This window comes from Leucoraja erinacea, chromosome 5 (assembly GCF_028641065.1).
Source record: "Leucoraja erinacea ecotype New England chromosome 5, Leri_hhj_1, whole genome shotgun sequence".
NCBI lineage: Eukaryota > Metazoa > Chordata > Chondrichthyes > Rajiformes > Rajidae > Leucoraja > Leucoraja erinaceus.
The window spans coordinates 2316585-2344423 of record NC_073381.1 but is presented as its reverse complement, the minus strand read 5'-3'; the positions used below and the strand labels follow the sequence as shown (position 1 = coordinate 2344423).

Sequence of the window (27839 nt, the reverse complement as noted above, 5' to 3'; positions counted from 1 at the left end):
TCTATAAGATCCCCCCTCACCCTTCTAAACTCCATTGAATACAAGCCTAGTCTTTTCAATCTTTCCCTATTGCTGGGGTGTAAAGTACCCAAACAAAATATGAGGTGCTGCTCCTCCAATTTGCGGTGGGACTCACTCTGGCCACGGAGGCCTCGCTCCATAGATGCTGCCTCACCTGCTGAGTTTCTCCAGCATTGTTGTCTACCTTTGGTTAGTGTGATGGTCTGGGCTGCGTCCACAAAGAGGGAGTGGCCCTGGGTGCGACTTATCCTTAATCGTCAGCTGTTTTGCAGTGGGGGGGGGGGGGGGGGGGGGGGGGGGGGGGGGGGGGAATTCCGCTTTTTCTTTAGGCGGATGGGGGGAAGGGAGGTTTGGAGGAGACAATTCCATTGTGCAGAGATAAGCCACCTGCCCTCCCCAGTACGGAGACTGCTGGCAGCTGTGCAAGCCAGCAGCCGCTCAGTTCCTTTGATTGAAGGTGATAGACAGCAGCAGTAGGGACTCGGCAGAGCTAAATATAAAGCACTGCTTTCATGAAGGAACGTTTCACGCAGCAGCATCCACGTAATTCAGAATTTCTATTTGCAACCGATGGTCAGGAGTTTTAAACAGGAACTATTTTTCTTTTGTTCTTTCATTCAAAACAGATTCAGGGTCAAATTAAATTTAAATAAACAGCAAAAACAGATTTTGTGTACAGCTAATTCAGATTACGATCATCCCAAAGCACTTCACAAGTGAGCTACCGGAAAGAAAAGATTAGAACTCTGCAATCAAAGGCTTGGTTAAGGTTTTAGACTTCAGAGATATAGCGTGGATACAGGCCCTTTGGCCCACTGAGTCCGCGCCGACAAGCAGTCGCACCGTACACTAGCACTACCCTGCACACTAGAGACAGGTTACAATTTTTACCAAAACCAATTAACCTACAAACCCGTACGCCTTTGGAGTGTGGGAGAAAAGCAGAGAAAACCCACACAGGTCACGGGGAGAATGTACACAGAAGATAAGCATCCCTGGTCAGGATCGGACCCGGGTCTCTGGCGTTGTAAGGCAGTCGCTCCACCTCTGCGCAAACATGCCGCCCTCAAAATAAGGAAAGCTAGAGGATTTGTGGCGCAGCAGCTGAAGCCTCTGCTACCAATAATAAGCCAAAGGAAAGAAGGTAAGACAAGGAAAGATGGTAGTCTTGCCTTCATCGGGTGAGGCATTGGGAATAAGAAACCAATACAGAATAGGAAGAGAATTCGGGAGTCATGGTGCAGCTTTGTAAAACCTTGGTTGGACCTCATTGGAGTATTGCGTTCAGTTTTGGGCCCCATGTTATAGGAGAGATGTTAGTTATCGAGCTGGAAATGGTACAGAGAAGATTCACGGGGATGTTTTCAGGACTCAAGGTCCTGATCTAGAGGGAGAGGTTGAGCAGGCCTGATTGGACTTTACTCCTTGGAGCACAGGAGGATGAGGGTTGATCTTATAGAGGTGTATAAAATCATGAGAGGAATATATTGGGTAGACACACAGAGTCTCTTGCCCAGAGTAGGGGAATCGAGAACTAGGGGACATAGGTCTAAGGTGAGAAGGGGAAAGATTTCATAGGAACCTGAGGGTCAACTTTTTTTACACAATAGGTGGTGGGCATATGGAACAACCTGCCAGAGGAGGTGGTTGAGCATGTTCTATCGTGACGTTTAAGAAACATTTAGACAGGTACATGGATAGAACAGGTTTAGAGGGATATGCGCCAAACACAGGCAGGAGGGACTAGTGTAGATGGGACATGATGGTCGGTGTGGGCAAGTTGGGCCAAAGGGCCTGTTTCCACACAGTATGACTCCATGACTCAGACCTGCTTAAAACGGCGATGGAGACAGCCTGCCGGCCAGGCAACATCTACGTTGAGAGAGGCACCAATCTTAATTTAAAGAGCTTTCATCAAAGCCGCAGTTTAAATTAGTGCAGCGACCTGACACGCAGGTTCTTTCTCTCCTCGCTGGCATCGCATACGTTCATGAGTTCTAGGAGCAGAGTTAGGCCATTCGGTCCCTCAAGTCTACTCCACCATCGAATCATGCCTGATCTATTTTTCCCCATTCTCCTGCTTTCTCCCCATAATCCCTGACACCCGTACTAATCAAGGATATGTCACTCTCCGCCTGACGGCCTCCACAGCCTTCTGTGGCAATGAATTCCACAGATTCACCATCCCCCTCATCTTTCTAAAGGTACGTCCTTTAGAGGCTCTGGCCTCTGGTCTTAGACTCTCCCATTAGTGGAAACATTCTCTCCACATTCACTCTATCCAGACTTTGATGTCAGTGTTTGCAGAGGCAACTGAACCACACTACCATGAACTGGAAAGTAGTCCTGACCTACCAGCTACCTTATTGGAAACCAGAATGTACTGGACTTTATCTAAACTCCCTTTATCCGATATCTGTACACTGGGTGGCTTGATTATAGTCACAGAGCCAGACAGCGTGGAAACAGGTCCATTGGCCCAACATGCCCACACAGACCAACATGTCCCAGCTACACTCGTCCCACCAGCCTGCATTTGGCCCATATTTCTCTAAACCTGTCCTATCCATGTCGTGTCTAAATGTTTCTTAAATGTTGCAACAGTCCCAGCCTCAACTACCTCCTCCGGCAGCTCGTTCCACACACCCACTGTGAGAAAAAAGTTACCCGCTGCGATAGTATATATATAGTCAAAGTCAAAGTTAAATGTATTCATCACATGCGCCCGAAGGTGCAGTGAAATGAATTTGCCAGCAGCGATACACTTACAAAAAGAACACACAACACACAATGGAATTTAACACTAACATCCACCACAGCATTCTTCACTGTGGTGGAAGGCAGCAAAGTTCAGTCAGTCCTCCTCCTTTGTTCACCCGTAGTCGGGGCCATAAACCCTCCGTAGTCGCCGCTATGGACGGCCCAATGTACAGGCCCTCTTGTTGGGATGATCAAACCTCCGATGTCGGGACGGTCGAACACACACTTTTTTGCTGACTGGATAGGACGCAACAACAAAAAAAGTTTTCACTGTACCCAAGTACGCAAAACTTCTGTCACCCATTCCGTCTCTCCAGAGATGCTGCCTGTCCCGCTGAGTTACTCAGGCCTTTTGTGTCTACCTTTGGTATAAACCAGCAACTGCAGTTCCTTCCTGAAATAAAGTTTCTGGTTGCCCTCCCCTGCGTGACCATTTTGGCAGCTGTGGCCATGGGAAGATAGCTTTCGACACAAAAGAATGTGTTGAACAAAGCAAATCTGGTCATGAATCAATCATTTAAAAACTCAGCTACAGCTCTGAGGTTTAAGTCTTTGCTGCAGAATACCTGGAGGAATTCATTCCAAATAAATGAGGTTGAGTTTAGTTTATTGTCAGCCTTGTTGAATGTCGTTGGTTCTGGGGAGACCTGGGGACAGTATATAAAGGGTAGACAGTCAGAACCTTTCTCCCAGGGTGGAAATGTCACCCTGCGAGAAAACTAGCTTTTTGTTTGGTTCAGTTTATTGTCACGCGTATCGAGGTACAGTGGAAAGCTATTGTTGCGTGCTAACCAGTCTCCAGAAAGACAATACGTGATTACAACCGAGCCCTCCACAGATACATGATAAAGGGAATAAAGTGAATAACGTTCAGTGCAAGATAAAGTCCAGTAATGTCCGATCAAAGATGGCCCGAGGGTCTCCAGTGGGGTAGATAGTAGCTCAGGACTGCTCTCTAGTTGTTGGTGGGAAGAAACTGTCCTTGAATCTGGAGGTGTGCATTTTCATACTTATCTGCTGAAGGGCCTGTTTCCAAACTGTATCTCTAAACTTCAACTAAACTAAAACTAGACGACAGGCCTTTTGTAAAGCAGAAGGGTTTTATGGGCTTTTAACAGTTTAGTTTATAGTCACCTGTACTGAGGTACAGTGGAAAGGTTTTATTGTGTGCTAACCATATAACAGATACCAATTAAGTAAAATTACTTCTTTAAATAAATTGCAGTTGAGTCATTAATGTCAGTTATTTACTGCTTATTATTGTTTATTTTTATAGACCAAAACAAATGGGAAACAACCTGATTATGCTAAGGTATGTCCATTAATCTTTTGATATATAATTTAAGTATGTTAAGATATTAGACAAATAAGATTAGTTGGGCTGATAAACTGATTTAGTTTTGCAAACTGAGACTTAAGTGTGCATGATGTTAAAAGGTCAAATACTGGTGTCTCTTGCATATAGATAGTGGGTTGCTTCTGTGTGCAGGCCCACCACCGATTTTCCAGCACCTCTTTTAATCCAGACAAAATTACAAAAACGCATTTGAAGTTGTCCCCCCCCGAACCCCTAACTGGAAGTCCCTTCGAAAATGTGGCACCTAGGCTGGGTGAGACGGACGATCTCGACCTCATTGGGACTTCCGCAGCCGATCGACAGGTCGAATTTGCCCGCTGGAAATCCGGCCCGGCGGGAGCTGGCAGATCCGTCCCCACAGCCGACTTCCTAGGCCGACTTTGCGGACCGGTATCTTGGACCGTTCCGGTACCGTTGGACTACTCTCAAAGGCCGTGACCTCTGTTGGTCCGGCAAAACGGATAATCCAGAAAGGCATCATTACCAAGGATGCCGGAAAATCAGTGATGGACCCATATTACGTACATTGGATTTGCATACGGTAATAATGGTACAGATCTGTGTGGCAAAAAAAGGAATTTCACTGTACCTTGGTACACATGATAATAAAGGAACCATTGAAAATTGAAATAATGGGGGAGGTGGCACGGTGGCGCAGCGGTAGAGTTGCTGCCTTAAGGGCCTGTCCCACTTGGCTGCCATTTGCGCCTCATTTACGCGTCATATGTAAAATAGGTCTACGCGTTGTGTCGCACGGGTAGCGCGGGACGGGCGCATGGAGAGGCGCGGTATCGCGCGGTGCTCCATGATTTCGCGCTGTACGAAATCCTTGCGCGCCACCTGCGTGACGTATCGCGTACGCACGCTGACCCATTGGCGTCGCACACTGGCGTCCCGACGTCTCACGTGTATCGCGTGGTGATGCGTGGTTACGTAACAACGCTTCGCCGCGCGCCGCAGGATATTCTAATGACATCACGCGCACCAGACGGCATGATGACGCATGATTTGCGCGTGACGTTGCGTCAACCTATTTTACATATGACACGTAAATGAGGCGCAAATGACGGCCAAGTGGGACAGGCCTTTTCCAGCGCTGACAGCACCAGAGACCCAGGTTCGATCCTAACCACAGGTGCTGTACCTTTTCCCCGTGACCTACATGGGTTTTTTTCCGAGTGTTCCGATTTCCTCCCACACTCCAAAGACCGACAGGTTTACAGGATGATTGGCTGTGATAAAATTGTAAGTTGTCCCCAATGTGTAGGATAGTGCTCTTGTACGGGGCGATCGCTGGTCAGCGCGGACTCGATGGGCCGAAGGGCCTGTTTCCAGGGCTGTATCTCTAAAGTCTAAAGTCTAAAAGGAAAATTTAGTTTTTACTTTGCAGAATATGGCAGTTCAGCTGGAGAAAAAGAGACTGTTTCCGAGTCCATTAATTGAGAAACACGTTGATGGTGGCACAGTGGCGCCACAGTCTGGCAGAGCCGCTGGTCGGCGAGGACTCGGTGGGCTAAAGGGCCTGTTTCCACGATGAATCTCTAAACTAAACCAATCAGAGTGTGGATAAGCATCGCGGCGGGTATAGAATGACAGCGATAAATGCTTGGCACAGTGGTCGGGCAAGGGAGATGCTCTGAATGGTGCCTGTGCCCACCACCAGTGCTCCAACTTCATAAGTTCATAAGTTAGAGGAGCAGAATTATGTCATTCAGCCCATTTTCTACTCAGTTTCAGTTCAGTTTATTGTCACGTGTACCGAGGTACTAGCCAGTCAGCGGAAAGACAATTGAGCCATTTTACAGTGTACAGATACATGGTAAGGGAATAACGTTTAATGCAAGACAAAGCCAGTAAAGTTTGATCAAAGAGATTTTGAGGCTCTCCAATGAGGTAGGTAGTAAGTTCAGGACTGTTCTCTAGTTGTTGTAGAATGAACCAGTTGCCTGATAACACAGCATTACATTTAACCAATTTAGTCCAATCTGCTTCACACATTGCCCCTCTGTTTGAACATTAAAGACTTGTCCCACCACGGTCATTCCTTCATCTCCCCGCTCCCGTCCAGCACAAGGTACAGAAGCTTGAAAGCGCCCACCACCAGACTCAGGAACAGCTTCTTCCCCGCTGTTATCAGGCTTCTGAACGGTCCTTCCATAAGCTGGGGTACTGTCCGATTCACCTCTACCCCATTGTGGACATTGGACTTTGTCTCTGGAACTGATGCGCTACAATGCTGAGAACTATATTCTGCACTCTGTATCTTCCCCTTTTGCTCTATTGTACTTGAGTTTTAACTGATTGTATTTACGTATGGTATATCTGATCTATTGGGACAGCATGCAAAACAAAGCTTTACACTGTACTTCGATACACGTGACAATATTAATAAAACTAAGCATAAACCGAATCCTACACCTAAATATTGGAAGTTTTCCTTTTAGGGATGTAACGAGGAAACAGGCCCTTCGGCCCACCGAGTCTGCGCTGACCACCGATCCCCGCACATTAACGCTATCCTACATACACTAGGGACAATTTACAATTCTACCACAGCCAATTAACCTACAAACCTGTACGTCTTTGGAGTGTGGGAGGAAACCGGAGCACCCAGAGAAAACCCACGCAGGTCACGGGGAGAACGTACAAACTCTGTATAGACAGCACCCGTGGTCAGGATCGAACCCAGGTCTCTGGCGCTGTGATGCATCATCTCTACTACTGCACCACCACATGGTAAAACCACTTTTTGGCCATGCTGATCTCTGATGATCACTGTACCTTAGAACATAGAAGAGTAGAACACAGAAAATCAGCATCTGGAATTCCTTCAGTCAGTCAGTCAGTCAATTTTATTTGTATAGCAGGTTTAAAAACAATTCACGTTGACCAAAGTGCTGTACATCAGTGCAGGCACAAATGTGCTACATACAACGGTACACAGACCCAACAATACATACATACATTATTTACAGCGCCCCCTCAGTGGGCCTCAAAAACGCTAAGGAGTAGAAATAGGGTTTGAGCCTCGACATAAAGGAGTCGATGGAGGGGGCAGTTTTGATGAGGAGAGGGGTGCTGTTCAACAGTCTAGCTGCTGCAACCGCAAAAGCGCGGTCACCCCTGAGCTTAAACCTAGACCGCGGGATAGTCAGTAGCCCCAAGTCGGCCAACCGGAGGGACCTGGAGGTAGAGGTTAGAGGATTTTTGATATGGGGGGGAGGGGGCAAGCCCGTTAAGGGCTTTGTATACGAACAAGAGGAAATATAGAAAACATAGAAAATAGGTGCAGGAGTAGCCCATTCGACCCTTCGAGCCTGCACCGCCATTCAATATGATCATGGCTGATCATCCAACTCGGTATCCTGTACCTGCCTTCTCTCCATTCCCCCTGATCCCTTTAGCCACAAGGGCCACATCTAACTCCCTCTTAAGTATAGCCAATGAACTGGCCTCAACTACCTTCTGTGGCAGAGAATTCCACAGATTCACCACTCTCTGTGTAAAAAATGATTTTCTCATCTCAGTCCTAAAAGATTTCCCCCTTAACCTTAAGCTGTGACCCCTTGTCCTGGACTTCCCCAACATCGGGAACAATCTTCCTGCATCTAGCCTGTCCAACCCCTGAAGAATGTTGTAAGTTTCTATAAGATCCCCCCTCAATCTTCAAAATTCTAGCGAGTACAAGCCGAGTCTATCCAGTCTTTCTTCATATGAAAGTCCTGACATCCCAGGAATCAGTCTGGTGAACCTTCTCTGTACTCCCTCTATGGGAAGAATGTCTTTCCTCAGATTTGGAGGAGCTTGAAGTTGATTCTGTACACAGGAACAGACCCTTTGTCTGTGGCCGACCATGATGCCAAAACCAAATGTTAACTAACTACACAGAATCTATCTCTGTCACTTAATTCTGCCTACTCATGCTTCCAGCGTGATTCACTTGTCTGGATGCAGGACTGAAAACTCAACTAACTTTCCAGTCAGTACTTTAAAGATGTGAACTTGATCTGAACCGTGCCACAGATTACACAACGTACAGCATTTCTCACGCTATCAGATGAGAGTTGGCCGCAATGTGTTTTCGTGTTTTGCAAGAAGGAACATTGACCTTTACTATCATAACACTTAATCCGTTAAAGACCCCATTCGTGTTCAGAGTGGCAATTGCCTGTGAATATCTGACCAAATTTTTTCTATGAACAAAAAAATGGAAACTGATCATGGAGAAACAAGAGTTGCAGTAACACAGTGGGTCAGGCGGCATCTGGGGAAAAGGATGGGTGACTGAAGAAGGGTTCCGACCCGAAACTTGACCGATTCCTTTTTCTCCAGAGATGCTGCCCGACTCGCTGAGTTACTCCAGCGCTTTGTGTCCATAGAGCCACAGTGTCGGAGTCATACAACATGGAAGCATGCCCTTCGGCCCAACATGCCCACATCAGCCAAATGTCCCAGCTACACTAGTCCCACCTACCTGCGTTTGGCCCATATCCCTCTAAATCTGTCCTTTCTATGTCCTATGTAGGGGAGGTAGTTTCTGCCTGACTGCGCCAGAGATCCAGATTTCAATCCAGACTACGGATTTCTCATGTTTAGATTAATTTAGTTTAGTTTTAAGATACCATGTGGAAACAGGCCCTTTGGCCCACCAAACCCGCACCGACCAGCGATCACCCCACCTCATGCACTGGCTCTAGCCTACACACACAGGGGACAATTTACAGTTATTACTGAAGCCTATTAACCTACAAACCTACACGCCTTTGGAGTGTGGGAGGAATCTGGAGCAAAGCCCACGCTGGTCACAGAGAGAACGTACAAACTCGCTACAGGCAGCACCCGTAGTCTGGGTGGAACCTGGGTCTCTGGCGCAGTAAGGCAGAAACTCTGCCTCCACCGTGTCATCAATTATCCATCATAACCTTGCTGCATAAAGGGTGTCCTACCATATCACTAGTAGTACTTCATCTGGAACCCCACTGTGTCACAACACAGTAAACTAGATGGGTTACTGTTAAAGCCCAATATATTTTCATCATCACTTCCTCCGACATGCAGTCTATTGTTTTAGCTGTAAAGATCAACATTCAATTAGTTTTATTGATTGCTGATTTCCATTGGTTGGGTATGCTGAACCACAAGTCTTGGAGGACATGTTCAGTCCACTATGACTTTATGGATTTCTTTTAACTTTATTGCTATTTAAGTTAGATTGCTGTATTCAATTCAATTTGCATTCGATTAGGAATGTTAGTGCTGTCAACAATGGTCCCTGGCCCATTCCAACGGCCATTATTCTCTCGTCTCATCTCCATACTCATTTTTAATCAGTTCATTTCAGTTCAGTTTTAGTTTATTGTCATGTGTACCAATGTAGAAACATAGAAAATAGGTGCAGGAGTAGAGGCCGTTCGGCCCTTCGAGCCTGTACCGCCATTCAATATGATCATGGCTGATCATCCAACTCAGTATCCTGTACCTGCCTTCTCTCCATACCCCCTGATCCCTTTAGCCACAAGGGCAACATCTAACTCCCTCTTAACTATAGCCAATGAACTGGCTTCAACTACCTTCTGTGGCAGAGAGTTCCAGAGATTCACCACTCTCTGTGTGAAAAAAGTTTTTCTCCTGTACATCTTTGGAGTGTGGGAGGAAACTGGGTGTACAGTGATAAGCCTTTGTTGCGTGCTAACCAGTCAGCGGGAAGATAATATATGATTACAATCAAGCCATTTACAGTGTACAGATAGAAATTCTCACAGCAATCCTCAGTACTTGGTTTGGTTTATGATTATTGTATGTGTACTGAGGTACTGTGAACAGCTTTATTTGCATGCTATCCAATCAGCTCAGATATACCGTACATTAGATACATTCACTTCAAACTCGTACGATAGAGTAAAGCAAACGATAGTTTACGTTAGAGATACAGGACGGACACAGTCCCTTCGCCGACACAGTCCACGCCGACCAGCGATCACCCCGTACACTAACGCTATCCTACACACTAGGGACAATTTACAATTTTACAGAAGCCAATTAACCTACAAACTTGTCCATCTTTATAGTGTGGGAGGAAACCAGAGCACCAGGAGAAAACCCACGCGGTCACAGGGAGAATTTACAAACTCCATACAGACAGAGCCCATAATCAGGATCAAAGCTTGGTCTTAGGCGCTGTGAGGCATCAACTCTACCGCTACACCACCATATGCTGCCCAGAGTGCAAGATATAGTTCTCAGCATTATAGTGCACCCATTCTTCAGGCAAAGTCCAATGTCCTCAATGGGGTAGAGGTGAATTGGACAGTACCCTAGCTGATGGAAGTATCAGGTTTAACATGGCACCTGGTTTACTATAGCCATCTACAACTAGCTCGGAGCATTTTTCACTCTGAGCATTTTCAATACTCAATACTCTGATGAAGGCCAATGTGCAAAGAGTTTGTTTAACCACCCATCTACCTGCGACTCCTTTCAAGGAACCGCTCACCTGCGCTCCTAGATCCCTGCTCTACAACACTCATCAGAGCCCAACCATTCACTGTGCAGGTCCATGCCGAACATGTTAGACTTCCCACCTGCCTGCACTGCAACACCCTTCTCACATTTCTCTGTATTCCAAAAACAATCCCTCAGCCTCCACCACTGGCCATTCACACCGAACCACTCTCTGCTGCAATTTCATTGACTACCAAACTTCACTTTTTCTAAAACCACCCCTCTTTTTGTACCATTATCCTATTGAGAGGGTCTTGCGGTGTTATTCTGCACTCCAGAGATAAAGAAGGTTAATAAATTCTAATACTCATCAGAGCCCAACAATTCACTGTGGTATGGTTGTTTCTTCCCAAATGCATCTTCATTTCTCTGTATTCAAACCATTTTAAGCCCACCTGCCAAAAAAAAAAACAAAAACTACCAGTGCACTTTTTAACTCAGCGGGTCCATTTGCAGAGGGTCTCGTGTTATTCATGGATTTTTTGAAGGTGACGTTTCACAGAGTGCTGGAGTAACTCAGCGGGTCAGGCAGCATCTGTGGAGAACATGGATAGTTGTCGTTTCACAGAGTGCTGGAGTAACTCAGTGGGTCAGGCAGCATCTGTGGAGAACAAAACACAGAGTGCTGGAGTAACTCAGCGGGTCAGGCAACATCTGTGGAGAACATGGATAGGTGACGTTTCACAGAGTGCTGGAGTAACTCAACGGGTCCGGCAGCATCTCTGGAGAACAGGGATAATTCCTTGTTCTCTGATCCCTCTCTAGTCAAGTTTGCTCTAAACATCTACCAAATTTATTCTTAAAAGTTAATATTCTTAAATATTCATAAACATAATCTCTTCTTCAATCGCCCACGCTGGTGTGCACTGCACAGACATTCAAAAAAAAATTTGTATGATCATAAATACAACTTCTGTTCTGGATCTCACAGTCAATTAAACTGATTATCTCTGTCACAAATCCCTTCATAACTGTAAACCCTAAATTGTTCTTAATCTGTTGCTCGAATAATGATAGGTTCTGAACATTCTTTCTAAACGTAAACTACACGGATAAAACTATAGGAAGACGTTCATAAGTAACCAAAGAAGCACGTTCAAAAGCACAGGTAGACACAAAATGCTGGAGAAACTCAGCGGGTGAGGCAGCATCTATGGAGAGAAGGAATGGTCGAGACCCGAAACGTCGCCAATTCCTTCTCTCCATAGATGCTGCCTCACCCGCTGAGTTTCGCCAGCATTTTATGTCTATCTACAATTTTACCAGCATCTGCAGTTCTTTCTTAAATGTTCACAAGTAATTCTTCATTCAGATTTGCTTTCTTATTTAATCATCCATTTGTCTCTTATATATGCAGTTTAGTTCATGAAAAGCTTTTGTTGCAAAGATTTATGCAATCTTCAATAGTGTGTTTTCATTGCCACAAGAAAACTTTGTTTAGAAATACAGCGTGGAAACAGGCCCTTAGCCCTTCGAGTCCACGCCAGCCATTGATCACCTGTTCACACTACTTCTTTGTTATCCCACTTTCTCATCCACTCCCAACACACCAGGAGCAATTTACAGAGGCCAATTATCCTGCATGTCTTTAGGCCGTAGGAGGAAACTGGGACACCCGGAAGGAACCCAAGCGGTCACAGGGAGAAGGTGCAAACTCCACACAGACAACTTCCGAGGTCCGGATCGAACCTGGGTCTCTGACGCTGTGAAACAGCAGCCCTAACGGCCCATCGATTAGGGCATACTGAGCACAGTCCTTCCATAAGCTAGGGTACTGTCTGATTCACCTCTACCCCATTGTGGACATTAGACTTTGTCCAAGGAACTGATGTGCTACAATGCTGAGAACTATATTTTGCATTCTGTGTTTTTCCCATTGCTCTACCTATTGATCTTGAGTTTGTACTGAGGTATATCTGATCTGTTTGGATAGCATGAAAAACAAAGCTTTAAGGGCCTGTCCCACTTGGCTGTCATTTGCAGCTCATTTACGCGTCATATGTAAAATAGGTCGGCGTGGGTGACGCACACCTTGCGCACGGTGAGGCGTGGAATCACATGCGGTGGCGCGCGGTATCGCGCGGCGCTCCAGGATTTCGTAGAGTAACAAAATCCTCACACGCTATATTGCGTGACGTATCGTGTACGCATGCTGACGCATTGGCAACGCACGCTGGTGTCCCGACGTCTCACGTGTACCGTGTGGTGACGCATGGTTACGTCACCGTGCGGTGACGTCTGTAACCATGCGTCGTCGCGCACTGCAGGATATTCTAATGACATCACGTGCGGCATCGCGCATCACGATCCGTCGGCCTATTTTACATATGACACGTAAATGAAGCGCAAATGACGGCCAAGTGGGACAGCCCCTTTACACTGTGACAATTATCAACCTAAACCATAAACGAAACACTTAACCTTCAGAAGGGTCCCGACCTGAAGCACCTGTTCCTCCTCAGATGCTGCCTGACCTGCTGAATCCCTCCAAAGTTTTGACCTTGCTTTTGTAGTCCCTTTTACATGGCATGCTGCTGATTTTATTAAAATTAACTTTACTCATTTAATTGTGCCAAATAAACTAAACTGCCTATTTAGAATAATGTAATCAGTCATGTTTTCTAAGCCCTAATATTATTCAGGATCTGTTTCTTGCAATTGTTTTATGTAATATTCGTCTGAATTATTTCTTGATCTAGTTTGGGGTGGCACGGTGGCGCAGCGGTAGAGTTGCTGCCTTAAAGTTCCAGAGACCCGGGTTCGATCCTGACCACGGGTGCTGTCCGTACAGTTTGTACATTCTCCCTGTGACCGTGTGGGTTTTCTCCAGGTGCTCCAGTTTCCTCCCGCACTGCGAAGTCGTGCAGGTGTATAGACAAATTGGCTTTGGTAAATTGTCCCCGGTGTGCAGGATAGAACTAGTGTACGGGGCGATCGTTCGTCCGCGCGGACTCCGTGGGCCTGTTTTCACACTGTATCTCTAAACTAAACTAAATTCAAATTTTTTAATAAAGGTTTTTGTAAATTAACTTTTAGGTTTTCCAGCATAGTCATGCTGCCTTGGTGCACATGAATCTTATAGAAGGGCATAAGATGATGGGAGGAATAAACAGGGTGAAAGCACATTCTTTTACCCAGAGTAGGGGACCTTACAGGTCAGGTCGGGGGTAGTTCCTCCTCCGCCACGGGTACCATGTAATCCCGTGCTACCTGCTCCATGGTCAGATAGTCAGCGACTAAACTGTCTTCCCTACCTGGTTTGCCAGATGAGGAGGGGGCTGTGGACCCCCAGCAGGACAAAACTAGACCTGTCAAAGGGCGGATGATCTTCTAGCGAGCCAACGGCCATCCACACTTCAGTAGAAGTTGCGATCACTGTCGTACATGGCATTGGATGGAATGATGATAAAGCACACACACACCAAAACCCTGTACTTCCAGCGGCGGAAGTCCGCAGGAACTGGAGGACAGAGACGTGTGGTGCGTCCGTCACCGTTCCCGTTGGAAACCAGCGCCACTGCGTCACTAATGTTTTCATCGATGATGAATGAATGAATGGGAATCAAGAACCAGAGGACATAGGCTCATGTAAGAGGGGAAAGATTTAATAGGAACCTGAGGGGCAACTTTTTCAGACAGAGGGTGGTGGGTATTTGGGACAGAGCAGGTAGTTGAGGCAGCTTCTATAACAACATTTTAAAGTCATTTGGACAGGTACATGGATAGGAAAGGTTTAGAGGGAACTGAACCAAACACGGGCCGGTGGGACCGTAGACAGAACATTTTTCACACAGAGAGTGGTGAATCTCTGGAACTCTCTGCCACAGAGGGTAGTCGAGGCCAGTTCATTGGCTATATTTAAGAGGGAGTTAGATGTGGCCCTTGTGGCTAAAGGTATCAGGGGGTATGGAGAGAAGGCAGGTACAGGATACTGTTGGATGATCAGCCATGATCATATTGAATGGTGGTGCAGGCTCGAAGGGCTGAATGGCCTACTCCTGCACCTTTTTTCTATGTTTCTATGTCTTGGACAGCATGGATGCTGGGCCAAAAGGCCTGTTCCCATACCGTATGACTATGGCTATAACATTTGAAGTTCCTTTGTATGAACGTGAACAGTTTTGTTTTTAGTTTAGAGATACAGCGCGGAAACAACCCCTGCGGCCCACTGAGTCTGCACTGACCAGCAATCCCCGCGCACTTACACTATCCTACACACACTAGTGACAATTTACACTTTTACCAAAGCCAATTGACATACAAACCTGTACGTCTTTGGAGTGTGGGAGGAAACCGGAGCTCCCGGAACAGCCCCACGCAGGTCACCAGAGAAAGTACAAATTCTGTACAGACAGCACCTGTAGTCAGGATGGAACCCGGGTCTCTGGCGCTGTGAAGCAGCAACTCACCGCTGCACCATCCTGAGCTGTTCTGTTCTGGACAGTTTACCTCTACCTTTGGGAGAACTGGGGATGGGGACTGGACATTGTGCCTTCCCCCACAGTGGTAACCATTGTGGGGGGAATGATTTTTGTGTGTAAGTGATTATTTTAGTTTGTGTCCAAGATGGCTGTCGGAAGGGAGAGTGGACGCTGGCGCGGTTTAGCTGCCGCTGCTCTCTCTTCACATTGTGTTTTTGATTTTTTTGCCAGAGAAGGTATTTGAGGCACGGATGTCTAAGAAACAGTTAGACAGGTACATGGATAAGAGAGGTTTAGAGGGATATGGGCCAAACGCAGGCAGGTTGGACTAGTGTAGCTGGGACATTGTTGGCCGGTGTGGGCAAGTTGGGCCTGTTTCCACACTGTGTCACTTCGATGAATCTATGACTCTATTGAGCGTACACTTTCCCTGACAATTGTATTTTTCTACTTTCTGCAGCTGCGTCAAATAATCAAGGCTGGCAAAGGTGTGAGTTCATCTTTTGAACTGTGCCGTTACCATGGAAACCAGGCGCTGGAAGCCCTGAGAAGCTTTCCCACTTCGGAAGCGAGATCAACTTTGGAAAACATCATTTACGCAGTCCACAAATTTTAAACCGTGAATCCTAGTGGAAAAATCAAACTATCGCAAACCCGCGTCGGTGGAAGCGGCCACCTTCCATGGTTGGGAAAAAAAATCAAGGTTTAGTTAGTACATAGTTTTAGTTTAGTTTATTGTCACCGAGGCACAGTGAACCAAAGTGCAGTGAAAAGCTTTTGTTGCGTGCTAACCAGTCAGCGGAAAGACAATACACGATTACAATCGAGCCATTCACAGTGTACAGATACATGATAAAGGGAATAATGTGAATAACGTTTACTGCAAGACAATGCCAGTACAGTCCGATCAAAGATAGCCCGATAGTAGTTCAGGACTGCTCTCTAGTTGTGGTGGGATGATTCTGTTGCCTGATAACAGCTGGGAAGAAACTGTCCCTGAATCGGGAGGTGTGCGTTCTCACGCTTCGATATCTTTTGATTGAGAACGGAGGAAAGATTCATTCTTTTAATCACAGCGAGTTAGTGTGGGCTTCCCCTTCTCCCTCATATCCTCCTGCAAGAGCGGGAGAGAGAGAGAGAAAGAGAGAATTTTTTTTTTTTTTGACAGAAATTTTGCAGAAAGGTCAAACCATTTTCCCTTGTCATGCCAGAAGCACACTGGAGGCTGCAAGGGAAGAAATAATTAATGAGTTTTTGCTGCTGTGACCTCAGTAAATGGACAGGAAATCAGGCCGTATTGATTGGAGCCAACCTAGGTTGGCGCCACTGTGGTGGCCTGTGGTTTTTTCCACACTACACTTGGAGGACAGGGGGGGGGATGAAGACTGGGTGTTACAAGGAACACTTCTCAACACGCCTGATAGACCTGCCACGTCAGGGCACCCTCCAATCTATCAGCCCTCGGGCGATTATTAGGTTAAAGACTTCACCCAAGGTCGTGCAAATAATTCCTATTTGTGAAGTGTTAGGGGGGATTTTTTTTAATTATTTCGATTTAAAACCGTCCTTAGAAAGTTGCTTGAGTGGGGAAAGAAAGATGTTCATTTGATTACATCAATCCAAAGATGTACAGGTTTGTAAGTTAATTGGCTTGGTATAAATTGTAAATGGTCCGTAGTGTGTGTAGGGTAGTGTTCGTGTGCGGAGATCCCTGGTCGGTGTACACTCGGTGGGCCGCAGGGCCTGGACCTCTAAACTAAACTAATTTAAACCCGTCCGTGGAAACTTGAACGGAATATCACTTTATGCACGCTTTTACAATCAAGAATTGATTAATTTTTTCACCAGCTTTTTTTTGTTGCAGCTGATGTGTTATGTAGGGTTTCCCTCTTTATTGGGAAGGACTTTCAGACAGATATTACACTTAAAACGGCAACAGTAAATCAATAATTGGTTTGTGGCAAAAAGAAATTTAGCGAAAATGCATCATTTGTTGAAGTGTCCATTTTATATGCTTCAAAAGTTGCCTTTCTCTAACTTTGAACTGTTCATGGTTTTAGCCAGAAGGTAAAAAAAGAATGATTTTGTAATAAAGAAACTTTAAAAAATGTAAAATGTATCGTCCCGGAAGAGTTACTTTCATTCCTTTGACATTTCGCGTGTTCTTGCTGAGATGAAAATAAGTTTCTTTTTAACCTTAGGACTTGGGAAAGTCTCGGAGCGGTGAAGCAGAAATGACAGTGGCGCAATATGGGATATCAAGTCTGTAAGCTGACACTGTCTCTGTTTTGTTCATAGAGATGATTTTTGTGGTTTGCATCTATGCAACTTGAGAGGCACGTTGACAAGAAGGCTGCGTTTACATAAATGGTCTGTATTGGGACTAAACTACTTTTCTTCCTTATGTGGTGTAATTACAGCCCAGTTTTAATCTGAAGACAGCTAGCAGAGCAGGCAGATTTTATTACAAGGTTCACTCAAATAATTAGTGTGTTTACATTCTCCGGATTCCTCACAGAAAAAGCATTGCATCACGTTATTGTGCTCCCTTTGTTTTTTTAAATCTTTTTAATCCTCTTTTCCTGTGCAGATTTCAGAACCCACTTAAGAAAAATAATTATCCATAAGAAATAATGTCAGTGCAGTAATTGTTTTGTTCTCCAAGTACTATCAGGTAGTATCGCAACGTTTAAGAAACATTTAGACGGGTACGTGGATAGCATAGGTTTAGACGAGGGGTTGTGGAAGATGGACACAAAAATGCTGGAGTAACTCAGCGGGTCCGGCAGAATCTTTGGACTAAAGGAATAGGGTCGAGACCCTCCAGATTGAGAATCAGGGGAGAGGAAAAACTGGAGGTATGGATAGGTACAGAACAAATCTAAGCCGGCATTGATGATTAATGAAAGGTGGAGCCCACTGTGGTCCATTGTTGGCTGTGGCAGAGGTGACAACGAGGGGATATATGGATGTGAACAGTGGAACTGGTAGGATGACGAGGATGGGGGGGCCTGGCGCGAGAGAGAGGGAATGCAGAGGTTATCTGAAATTAGATAAATCAATATTCACACTGCTGGATTGTAAGCTGCACAAGCGAAATATGGGCCAAACTCAGGCAGGTGTGACTAGTGTAGATGGGGCACGTTGGTCGGTGTGGGTAAGTTTCCACACTATATGACCATGACTAAATGCTAGTCATGTGTGTCAGGCTTCTGTCTTGTTGGAGAGACACTTTTTACAATCAGACGAGTTCCTACCAAGACGTCTTGACTTATTAATTCATACCTCTCTAGGTTTAATAAGAAGAAAGATGCAGTCTGTATGAGTATTTGTATATGCTCTTATGGCAGTCTTTGCGATGTTCTCAAAGTCCAACTTCGATAGCCATTAATCCTCAGGGATGGATAGGAGGTATAGCTATGCACTCACAACACACTTAAGATAGTAAAAATGAATCTTCCAAACATTGCTTCTTGATCAATGGTCTTTTATTGAAGTAGTACATAAACAAAGAAATAGTCCGTCACTTTCTGTTCTTACTCGCTGTTCCATTCATGTCATATAAATCATATGAAAGTTTCTTCTTATAAAAGTAATGTCGCCTCATTAACTTGTGTGCCGTGATCATGTCGTGTGTGTGTGGTAAAAAACTATTCTCACCATCCTTCCGAGACCCGCTGACTCTTAATCAACGAGCCTGCGCCAGTCTCTAGAAATAGGCACACCCCTTCTACGTATCAAATCCCACCTACAAAAGTACAGCCAGATAAAAACTGAAATTATTTAAAATGTTAGGCATGGCTATAATATACTGACTTAAGCTTAATGGCTCCTACAGTTCTTGTGCACACCCTCCCATGTTCAAAGCAATTCTCCTTGGACAAGAAAACTAGAGATAACTACATCATGTTTCATATCGATAAGGTTTTGCACTCAGAAGTGTTCATATCACTCTGGTTTTGATCAATACAGACCCAGGGATGATGATAAATTCTTAGGATCTGAACTTTGACTTTTTGCTTTTAAAGCATTGAACCTAGAAGAGTACAACACAGGAACAGGCCCTTCGCTCCACGTTGCCCCTGCCAAATATGACGGCAAGCTAACCTAATCTCCTGTGTCTGCACGTGGTCCATATCCCTCCATTCCCTGCAAATCCGTGCCTGTCTAAAAGCCTCTTAAAAGTCCTGGACTTTCTCACTGCCAGGCCCCAGGTGGTCAAGATGGGGACATACATCCAACCCCCTCACCCTGAACACAGGATCGCCCCAGGGTTGCGTCCTCAGCCCCCTACTGTACTCCCTGTACACACATGACTGTGTAGCCAGGTTCAGCTCCAACTCCATCATCAAGGTTGCTGACGACACTGGGTTGGTGGGCCTGATCTCCGATAACGATGAGAAGGCCTACCGGGAGTAGGTGGCTGATCTGGCACTCTGGTGTCAAGACAACAACCTCCTCTTGAATGTCATAAAAACTAAGGAGCTGATTGTGGACTTTAGAAGGGCACAACATCCGAGGACGTACATGACACTGGAGGTAAATGGGGATACTGTGGATAGGGTGAACTGCCTCAAATACCTGGGAGTCCACATCACAGAGGGTTTGACATGGACAACACATACTGCCACACTGGTGACTAAGGCAAGGCAGTGCCTTTACCACCTCAGGCAGCTGCCTCTCTGAGGATCCTTCAGTGGTTCTGCTCTTCGGCTGTAGAAAACATCTTGTCCGGCAACATCACAAACTGGTTTTGGAACTACACTCGCCCCCCTGCAGGACCTATACACCAGGAGTTGCAGATCGACAGCCAGCAAGATCATGAAGGACCCCTACCACCCCAGCAACGTACTGTTCCAGCTGCTACAGTCATGCTGTGAAAACAGTGAGGATGAGAGTGTGTTTCTTCCCATAGGCCATCAGGACTGTAAACTCTTATCTCACCGGGGACTAATTTACTGTTGTGTTGTGTCTCTTGTAAAAAAATATTTTCTAACATGTAAATACTGATTCTGTTCTATTCTGTTCTGTAGATTTTGCACAAACCGCAGGCATTGACACTTTCATTTCACTGCATATCTTGTATGCTATATTTAAGAGGGAGTTAGATGTGGCCCTTGTGGCTAAAGGTATCAGGGGGTATGGAGAGAAGGCAGGTACGGGATACTGAGTTGGGTGATCAGCCATGATCATATTGAATGGCGGTGCAGGCTCGAAGGGTCGAATGGCCTACTCCTGCACCTATTTTCTATGTTTCTATGTGTGTGTGACAAATAAAGTTGACTTGACTTGACTTGACTCTGAAACACCACTGTCGAACCTGCTTCCATCATGAGGGGATAGACACAAAATGCTGGAATAACTCTGGGTCAGGCGGCATTCTGGAGACAAGGAATAGGTGTCTTTTCGAGTGGAGACCCTTCTTCGGACTCCATCATGGGAGGAATAGATAGGGTGAATGCTCATAATTGTTTACCCAGAGTAGGGGAATCAAGAACCTTTAAAGCAGAATGTTTAGGTTAATTTAGAGATACAGCACGGAAACAAACCCTTCGGTCCAACGGGTCCGTGTCGTCTGGCGACCCCTGCACACTAACGCTCTCCCACACACACAATAGGGACAATTTACAATTATGCCAAGTCAATTAACCTACAAACCTGTATGTCTTTGGATTGTGGGAGAAAACTAAAGATCTTGGAGAAAAGCCACGCAGGTCACGGGGAGTACGCACAAACTCCATACAGACAGCGCACCTAGTCGGGATTGAACCCGGGTCTCTGGCGCTGTAAGGCAGCAACTCTACCACTGCGCCATCGTGCCGTGTAGAGGGAATGGTACTGGAGTCTGAAGGTGTGTTTTCCGACCCGAAACATAGTCTCTTCCATTCCCTCCACGGATGCTGTCTGATCCGTTGAGTATAATCAGGAGTTTAGAAGGATGAGAGGAGATCTTATTGAAACATGTAAGATTATTAAAGGTTTGGACACGCTAGAGGCAGGAAAAATGTTCCCGATGTTGAGGGAGTCCAGAACCAGGGGCCACAGTTTAGAATAAGGGGTAAGCCATTTAGAACGGAGACGAGGGAACACTTTTTCCTCACAGAGAGTTGTGAGTCTTTGGAATTCTCTGCCTCAGAGGGCTGTGGAGGCCGGTTCTCTGGATACTTTCAACAGTGAGCTGGATAGGGCTCTTAAAGATAGTGGAGTCAAGGGATATGGGGAGAAGGCAGGAACGGGGTACTGATTGGGGATGATCAGCCATGATCACATTGAATGGTGGTGCTGGCTCGAATGGCCTCCTCCTGCACCTATTGTCTATTACTCCAGCAGTTGCACTTTGTTCCAGATTCAGGATTCAATGGTTTTTAATTATCACATGTACCAAGATGCAATGAAATTCTTTTTTCCACACAGATCAGTAAGATTATTGCCACACATAAGTACAAGTCCCAGTTAAGTACAGACTGCGTAGAAACATCCATATTTCTATGTTTCCATGCAGGAAAAATGGGGGAAGCGAATCAAGGGATATGGGGGAAACGCAGGAACGGGTACTGATTTTAAATGATCAGCCATGATCATATGGAATGGCGTTGCTGGCTCGGAGGCTGAATGGCCTACTGCATATTTTTCTATGTTTCTGGTTTTGGCTCCATCTCCCAGTCCCAGCTGTAGTTGGCCATAAAGGCCCGTTGCAGCCGTTGCCTCTATCCGGGTTGTCCAGTGAACAGTTATCCCTCTCCTCGCCCAGCCACCTTCAGCCTTCGACCCCGTGGGAGGGGGGAGGGGGGCTGGTTGCGCCTTCTGCAGCCGACCTTGAGGGCGCGGGTGGTAAGACCTCCCCGCCGGAGAAAACCCACCAAGGTCACAGGGAGAACGTAGAAACTCCGTACAGACAGCACCCATAGTCAGGATCGAACCGGGGTCTCAGGGTCTCAGGCGCTGTGAGGCAGCAACTCTACCGCTGCACCACCCTGAATGTGTTAATGATTGAAAGTGCCTCTTCTGTTTCCTTAGATGGTATTAACTGTACTTGATACCATATGGAATTTAATCCCTGAGCACACCAAGCAAATAGATGCGTCTATTTTTAAATTTTAAATTTACACTCATTCGATCGCTCCTCATATATTTTACTGTGAAATTTCTGATTTAACACAAATGAACTGATTGAAAACTTTACAACAGTGCTTTGAAGATAATATTTACGAGATTTAAAACAAGACTTGAACATGAATTATGGGACCCAATTGTTTTTCAGTATATGTACAGATGTTAAACATTTATTTGTATATTTCCCTTTTTCTCTAATTCCTCCTGTAATTGGAGGGCGGCTGTTAATCTGTGATGTGAAGAATTCAGAAATGGGGTGAAGTATTGAATGAATAATCCTAATCTCTCTTTCTGCAAATGAGACCCCTTTAAAATATTAAAAATCCTCCCAATCTTTTAATTAAAATACATATGATTTGCAGGGAAAGTTTTTAATTATGCACAAACCTGGAGGGTAGAGGTTTATGGTGAGAGAAACAAGGTTTAAAGTAGGTTAGATTTTAGACAATAGAAACATAGAAATTAGGTGCAGGAGTAGGCCATTCGGCCCTTCGCGCCTGCACCGCCATCCAATATGATCATGGCTGATCATCCAACTCAGTATCCCGTACCTGCCTTCTCTCCATACCCCCTGATCCCCTTAGCCACAAGGGCCACATCTAACTCCCTCTTAAATATAGCCAATGAACTGGCCTCAACTACCTTCTGTGGCAGAGAATTCCAGAGATTCACCACTCTCTGTGTGAAAAATGTTTTTCTCATCTCGCTCCTAAAAGACTTCCCCCTTATCCTTAAACGGTGACCCCTTGTTCTGGACTTCCCTAACATCGGGAACAATCTTCCTGCATCTAGCCTGTCCAACCCCTTAAGCATTTTGTACGTTGTGCAGGAGTAGGCCATTCGGCCCTTCGAGCCAGCACCGCCATTCAATGTGATCATGGCTGATCATCCCCAATCAGTACCCTGTTCCTGCCTTCTCCCCATATCCCCTGATTCTGTTATCTTTAAGAGCCTATCTAGCCTCTCTTGAAAGTATCCAGAGAACTGGCCTCCACCACCCTCTGAGGCAGAGAATTCCACAGACTCACAACTCTCTGTGTGAAAAGTGTTTCTTCATCTCCGTTCTAAATGGCTTACCCCTTATTCTTAAACTGGTTCTGAATTCCCCCAACATCGGGAACATGTTTCCTGTCTCTTGTCCAAACCCTTAATAATCTTATATATTTCAATAGGACCCCCTCATTCTTTGTTTACAGATACAGTGTGGAAACAGGCCCTTCGGCCCTCCGAGTCCACGCCGACCAGCGATCATCCCATACACTAGCCTACACACTCTGATCAATTTCACACTCAGAAGCCATTTCACCTACAAACCTGCACGTCTGTGGGAATGTGGGAGGAAACCGACCCGAAACGTCATCTATCCTTGGTCTCCACAGTGACGTTTTAAACTAATGAGACATTGCACCAGACAGGAGCTGGTCGTGTTTAAAAAAGAGTTGAAAAACTTCCCGTGTGGCATATTTCTCCAACCCACAATGTGATTCCTGCCGATAGATTTCTAACTTTCCAGCAATATCTGACAGTGATTTCTGTTGAAATGTATAGTTAAATTACAGGTGATGCAGTGGTAGAGTTGCTGCCTCACAGCGCCAGAGATCCGGGTTTGATCCTGACTACGGGTGCTGTCTGTACGGAGTTTGTACCTTCTCTCTGTGACCTGCGTGGGTTTTCTCCGGGTGCTCCGGTTTCCTCCCGCAATCCAAAGACACACAGGTTTGTAGGTTGATTGCCTTCTGTAAATTGCCTTCTGTATCTTATAGAAACATATAAAATTATAAAAGGACTGGACAATCTGGATGCAGGAAAAATGTTCCCAATGTTGGGAAAGTCCAGGACCAGGGGCCACAGTCTTAGAATAAAGGGGAGGCCATTTAAAACTGAGGTGAGAAAAAACGTTTTCACCCAGAGAGTTGTGAATTTATGGAATTCCCTGCCACGGAGGCCAAATTGCTGGATGGATTTAAGAGAGTTAGATAGAGCTCTTGGGGCTAGTGGAGTCAAGGGATATGGGGAGAAGGCAGGCACGGGTTATTGATTGGGGACGATTAGCCATGTCAAGTTTATTTGTCACATACACATAGGAGATGTGCAGTGAAATGAAAAGTGGCAATGCTCGCGGACTTTGTGCAAAAAAACAAACAAACAAACAAACTACAAACAGAATGGAACAGAATCACATATTCTTTTACATGTTAAATATTGTGGGCGGAAGGAAAAAGGGAAAAAAACAGCAATTTAAAAAAAAAGCAGTAGAGTGGTTCAGTAAAGTTAGTCCCTGGTGAGATAGGAATTTACAGTCTGAATGGCCTCTGGGAAAAAAACTCCTTCTCAACCTCTCCGTTCTCACCGCATGGCAATGGAGGCGTTTGCCTGACCGTAGCAAATTAATAAATCAACATATCACCTATAGGTGATAAGACATTTGAAACTTATAAACAGTTGGGTAAATTTTAGGAAATCAACAGGAAAAAAAAATTATAAATCTTCGGAATAGACTTGAACAGTCCGTTGCAGGGGTGGAAGGGGTCTCCCATGATTTTATTGGCTCTGGAGTTGCACCTCCTGTTGTATAGTTCCTGCAGGGGAGCGAGTGAAGTTCCTATAGTGCGTTCGGCCGAACGCACTACTCTCTGCAGAGCCTTCTTGTCCTGGGCAGAGCAATTCCCAAACCAGATTGTAATATTTCCGGACAAGATGCTTTCCACAGCCGCTGCGTAGAAGCACTGGAGGATCCTCGGAGACACTCTGAATTTCCTCAATTGCCTGAGGTGGTAAAGGCGCTGCCTTGCCTTACTCACGAGTGCTGAGGCGTGTGATGCCCATGTCATATCCTCTGAGATGTGGACTCCCAGGTATTTAAAACAGCTCTCCCTATCCACAGTATCCCCATTTATCCTCAATGGAGTGTACGTCCTCGGATGATGTGCCCTCCTAAAGTCCACGATCAGCTCCTTAGTTTTTTTGATGTTCAAGAGGAGGCTGTTGTCCTGACACCAGAGTGCCAGATCAGCCACCTCCTCCCGGTAGGCCCTCTCATCGTTGTCTGAGATCAGGCCCACCACCACAGTGTCATCAGCAAACTTTATTATAAAGTTGGAGCTGAGCCTAGCCACACAGTCATGTACAATAGGGAGTACAATAGGGGGCTGAGGACGCAACCCTGGGGCGATCCTGTGCTCAGGGTGAGGGACTTCGATGTATTCCCTCCCATCTTGACTACCTGGGAGACCGCATCGTCCGTGGATCTGTTCGGACGGTATGCGAATTGTGATGGGTCCATGTTCCGAGGGAGGAAGCCGCAGATGTGTTTCTTCACCAGCCTCTCAAAGTATATCATGACTACCGAGGTGATCACAATAAATGGCGGTGCTAGCTCGAAGGGTCGAATGGCCTCCTTCTGCACCTATTTTCTATGGTTTCTATGTAAAAATTGTAAATTTTCCCTAGTGTGTAGGATACTGCTGGTGTAACGGGGATCGCTGGTCGTCACAGACTCGGTGGGCTGAAGGGCCTGTTTTCGCGCTGTAGCTCTAAACTAAACTAAAACTAAAACTTGTAGAAACAAAGAATTGCAGATGGTGGTTAATACGTAAAAGGACACAAAGTGCTGGCGTAATTCAGCGGATCAGGCAGCATTTCCGGAGAAAAGGAATAGAAACATAGAAAATAGGTGCAGGAGTAGGCCATTCGGCCCTTCGAGCCTGCACTGCCATTCAATATGATCATGGCTGCTCATCCAACTCAGTATCCTGTACCTGCCTTCTCTCCATACCCCCTGATCCCTTTAGCCACAAGGGCCATATCTCCCTCTTAAATATAGCCAATGAACTGGCCTCAACTACCTTCTGTGGCAGAGAATTCCACAGATTCACCACTCTGTGTTAAAAATAAAAAAATAAAAAATAAAAAAGAATAAGTGATGTATCAGGTTGAGACCCTTCTTCAAACTCTAACACTCTTCAAAACATAGAAACATAGAAAAATAGATGCAGGAGTAGGCCATTCGGCCCTTCGAGCCAGCACCGTCATTCAATATGATCATGGCTGAACCTCTGAATAAGGCAATGCTTTGTTGTGCCTTCTGCTAAAAATGAACTGGCCATGTCAGATGTAATGCCCTTTTACAATTCCTATACTTTCTCTTGATGTTCAGGGTACAGAATGATAGAATGTGTAGGAATGAACTGCAGGTGATGGTTTAAACCGAAGATAGACACAAAATGATGGAGTAACGCAGCAGGACAGGCATCGTCACTGGAGAGAAGGAACGGGTGACGTTTCGGGTCGAGACCCTTCTTCAGACTGGTATGATAGAGTTTTACGTTCTTTCAGAGTCGAAAATATAACCTCATGCCTTTGTAGGTTAAGGTTTTGACTGCAGGGATTAGAAAATATTTGGATCAATAACATCCTGTACTAAACTGGAAACGTCTTAATAAATTAATCAGGAGGTGTGTAATGATGAATGAGCTGGGCTGCATTTTAGGCTTTTTGCCACAAACAGAACAAGTTGTGCATGAAGTATTGTGTGTAGTTCTGGTCTCCCCATTACAGAAAGGATGTGGAGGCTTTGGAAAGGGTGCAGAGGAGGTATACCAGAATGACGCCTGGATTAGGGAGTATTACCTGAAAGAATGGGCGGAAATCCCAGGGGGGGACACGGATGGGCCACAACACCTCATGTTTTTTGAGGTGGAGGACAATCCCCCCCCCATGTTTTGCAATCCGGATTTTGAAAATCGGTGAAAATAAAATCTATTAAAAATCTCCAGTTTCCGCGAGACAGTGGGGGTGGGACTGATGATCGAGGGAGGGCACTGATTGGACGAGAGAGGCGTCAGTCAGCAGGCAATGGGGGAGGGGGACATGATGATTCAGCGCGATGATTGGAGGAGGGACGTGTCGGTCAGAGGCGGAAGTAGGAGGGTGGGACTGAGGATAGAGCGCGGTGTTTGGAGGAGGGAGACGTCCTGGTGGAGCAAAGATCATAGAGCAGAGCTTGAATCGGCCTGTTCGCAGGGCCTTTCATCGCCCAGAGCTGCTTAAAATCAGCCGCGCCATCTTCCACCGCCCCGCGGTCAAATTGCTGTGTCAAGGCGATCGAGACTCCCAATGTTGAAGCCCCCGCCGGGCGATGAAAGACCCCGTGAACGGGCCGATTCAAACCCCACGATTTGGGGTGGACGAAGCTGCTGTTGCTGGAGTTCAGAGTCGGTCACCAACCAGGTCCACTCCCGATGTTACTGTCCACAAGCCTTACAGCGCCAGAGACCCGGGTTTGATCCTGACTACGGGTGCTGGCTGTATGGAATTGTACGCTCTCCCCATGACCACGTGGGTTTTCTCCGGGTGCTCCGGTTTCCTCCCGCACTCCCAAAGACATACAGGTTTGTAGGCTAATTGGCTGCAGTGAAATTGTAAATTGTCCCTAGTGTGTAGGATAGTGCTAGTGTCGGGGTGATCGCTGATCGGCACGCATTCAGTGGGCTGTAGGACCTATTTCCGTGCTGTATCTCTAAAGTCTAATGTCAAAATACAAATCGCAAAACTCATCTGATATGCGAATGGTCTTAAGATGAAAAAAAACATGCAAACATGAACTATCGTTTGAGACATGAGGAACTGCAGATGCTGGAATCTTGAGCAAAACACAAAGTGCTGGA

The 27839-nt window shown here is 45.8% G+C and overlaps 1 protein-coding gene across 1 annotated transcript in view; it reads left to right on the top strand.

The window, feature by feature from the left end:
- The window catches only part of pdss2 (prenyl (decaprenyl) diphosphate synthase, subunit 2), a 169497-nt gene extending 152338 nt beyond the window's left edge, over positions 1–17159 (top strand). The window contains exons 8-9 of the mRNA XM_055634987.1: positions 4058–4093; positions 15521–17159. Coding sequence (XP_055490962.1) covers positions 4058–4093; positions 15521–15676 — 192 coding nt within the window. The 3' untranslated portion in view covers positions 15677–17159. The remainder of the gene's footprint in view (positions 1–4057; positions 4094–15520) is intronic.
- Positions 17160–27839: the final 10680 nt, after the last annotated feature.